This window comes from Sorghum bicolor, chromosome 4 (genome assembly GCF_000003195.3).
Source record: "Sorghum bicolor cultivar BTx623 chromosome 4, Sorghum_bicolor_NCBIv3, whole genome shotgun sequence".
Taxonomy (NCBI): domain Eukaryota; kingdom Viridiplantae; phylum Streptophyta; class Magnoliopsida; order Poales; family Poaceae; genus Sorghum; species Sorghum bicolor.
In genome coordinates this window covers 33,797,639-33,800,665 of record NC_012873.2, presented here as the reverse complement: position 1 = coordinate 33,800,665, position 3,027 = coordinate 33,797,639, and the positions used below count along the sequence as shown (strand labels likewise).

The following is a 3,027-nucleotide window of genomic DNA, read 5'->3' as shown; positions in this document are numbered from 1 at the left end:
CACTCAGGGTTTTATAACCCCTGTTGCAGGTGAAGCTCAGGAGCCGACATGTTTTGGACCCTGTTGTGTGTCCGTCGTCGAGGTTGACGACGAGGAAGAGTGAGCGTGACCCATGGGTAGGGTCTGTAAATTTGTAATCTGTGTACTAAAGTTTAAGTTGCTCCGCTGGACCTGGCTTGTAATAACACTCTACTATTTGGAAGAACTCCTTTTGTAAATTAAGTTATGTAATACTTCCGCTGTTTTACTCTGAAATATTATTTTGGTCTTATGTCGTCTGTAATACTGCAATGTCTTCACAACGAATGATCCTGGTGTTAAGGTGGCCACTTGCTATCCTGTAAGGGCGAGGAGAAGAAGTTTTCGTTAATTGACCATTGCTGGTGGTCAAGACGAGCTTGTTTGATACGCCTCAGGTAGCAGTGGAATGAGCATCCTGAGAAGCTCATCGGACTTCTAGAGTGGGAGGATCCCCGACATCACCGTCAGAGGTCCTTAGGACAATGACAGGTGTCGGTGGGCCCGAACACTTAGGAGGTTCTGCCACACCGGCTCGTGAGGATCGCCGACGATGAGGAAGAAGAGGACGAAGCTACTCCGTCTCTGGTTTGAAGGCCACGCAGTCGTCCTGACGTTGCGCCGATCGATGTTGGTCGGGTGACCAGTGATCCTCCTGCCCCGCACACCGAGCCGACCCGACATGGAGGGACAGAGGCGGCAGCGGCGACTGGTAGGACCAGGAGGAGGTTCTTCGCAGCGACGCACAGGAGCTCCATCCTGTGAGTTCCACATCTTGGCTTCTGCACTTCCTTACATCTTTGTTGTTTTTTTTGCATGTTTTGACGTCTGTATAATGTCTTCTTTTGCCAGCACAGCGTCGGATGTTGATCCGGGCAACGTCGCTAGCCAGAGAACGGCCGAGCCGGCGGTTGTCGTTGATAACGCCACTGAGTGGACCACCCAGGGGCTAACCGAGGAGCAGCCCACGGTTGTGACTGCAGCGGAGACTGCCGAGGATAGCCCGGCTCAAGCGAGGACCAGGGCGAGCACACCGACATGGGACGATGATGCTGCGAGGACGCCTCCCCCGAGTAGTGTCACGGAGGAGGGAGACAGAGCCCCGACTCCCCCGCCCGCTGAAGAAAGGAGGGGCCCAACTCCACCCCGGGCAGAGACTTCTTCGCCAAAGGGCTCCCCTCATCGGGGTAAGGGTCCTGTGATACCTATTACCGTGGCTGGGGGTAGCGCGGAGGGCGAGGAGGCCCAGGCGACCTCCGACAACGAGGTGGAGCAGATCTAGGGGCGCCCCCAGGATGGTCGCCAACACGTTTTCGTGTGGCGCCAACGCGGGGACCACTTCATCGGTCACGAAGAGCTTGCCGAGACCGAGGAGGCGGCCAGAGTAGAGAGCGTGGCCAAGTGGCTTGTCGAAGAAGTCAAGGTAAGTAATCTTGTGTTATGTCAAAATGTGTATGTATTGTTGTTTGTTTGCTTCACAATACGTCTAATTCCTGTAGGGCGCAATGAAAACGGTGAAGTACCGAAGGAGGTGCTTCGACCAAATTGAAGGGATCGTGGCCGAGAATAAGGCCCTAACCGCGGAGGTGGACCGCCTTCGGTTGGAGGCCGAGGAGAAGGCGGCCGAGAAGGCAGCTCAGGAAGAGCGCTTGCTCGATCTTAATCGGCGACTAGCCGACATGGATCGGCAGAAGAAAGGTAAGTCATGCGTTCCGAGCGGCTATAGTTTAACTGCGCGATTGGTTTTGTTGACCAGCGACTATTTCTGTAGATCTAGAGGAGGAGATTTTGTGCCTCTGAGAAGAAAGGGAGCGACTTGAGCAGGAGCGTACCGGCGCACTGGAGGCCAGGCGCCAGGCTGGCGAGGAGCTGAAGAACAAGAGTCGAGAATTGGCTGGTAAGAGCCGTTTCGCCCTTTGTTGACTACGCAATGTTCCTCTTGTCATGTTTGTACTGACTTCTGGCTTGGTTTTCTTTGGAAATTTTATCATAGTGCTTAAAGTTAACACCAAGTAGCATCTCGACGAGCTGGTCAAGGACCGGTACTCCTAGAAGACCAATTGTATCAAGATATGGAAAGGAGTAGCCCCGGTGCTCGACTTGATCAGCCCCGAGCTCCCCGAAGACTAGCCCCGCGCACCGAGGCTGACCCCGGTCGAGAAGGCGCAGCAAGCATGGGGTTGGCTGCAGCAGTTCATCAAGGACGCCGGAGAGCTCGCCGGAGCGCATGTCCTCAGCATGGTACGTGCCCACTACCCTCTGGTTGACCTGTCCCGGCTAGAGAGGGGGTATCCCAAGGAGGTTGGTCCGCAGGAGGCAGATGACCTTCGTGTCGGTCTGCTCGACCTGTCGTCGACAGCGATCGGCGACATAAACCTCTGTGGGGCGTCAACTCCCCTCAACCAACCCAGATCAGACAGGTTAGCTAGGGAGTTGTCGGGGGCGTCCATTGCAGGAGATGGGCGGTCGACGCCTGCGGTCTCGACCAGCCAAACGCCGGTGGCCCCGACCCCTTTGACTGGGCAGCAGAATCGTGTGGGTGATCAGCCCGAGCAGTAGGCCTGTAAAGTAGTCTATAGGAGTAGACTAGAGACCGCCCAAAGGGGTGTTTATTGTAAACTTTGTGTATAAAGTTTGTCATAAAGCTGAATTTATCGTAACCATGGTTTTGAGCGCTGTGATATTGTTTGAGTGATGTGTCGAGGGTATCAGTAAGGGGTATCCTAACTGATGTACATAACGTGATTGCCCGTATGTAGGTCGAGGCCCTCAACTCGACGCTCTAATCAGTCACACGTACAGTCATCGACAACCGCAACCTCAAAGACGGAAAAGGCATCAAGCGAATCGATCAGGGCTCGAGCGCCAACTACCGTCGAATACGGAAGCAGGCTCGAGCGAACCTGGAGGCGTCGAGCGCATGGACGCCGCCCGTCGCCTGACGCGCGCACGGGAACCAGGGCATTTAATGCGCCTGTCGCGTTCTCACCTAACACGCCAGTCACGGGA

At 55.1% G+C, this 3,027-nt stretch overlaps 1 protein-coding gene across 1 annotated transcript; it reads left to right on the top strand.

Moving 5' to 3' along the window:
• LOC110434775 lies at positions 701-1,300 on the top strand. The gene has a single exon (XM_021459500.1). The coding sequence runs from the start codon at positions 701-703 to the stop codon at positions 1,298-1,300; it is 600 nt and encodes a 199-aa protein (XP_021315175.1).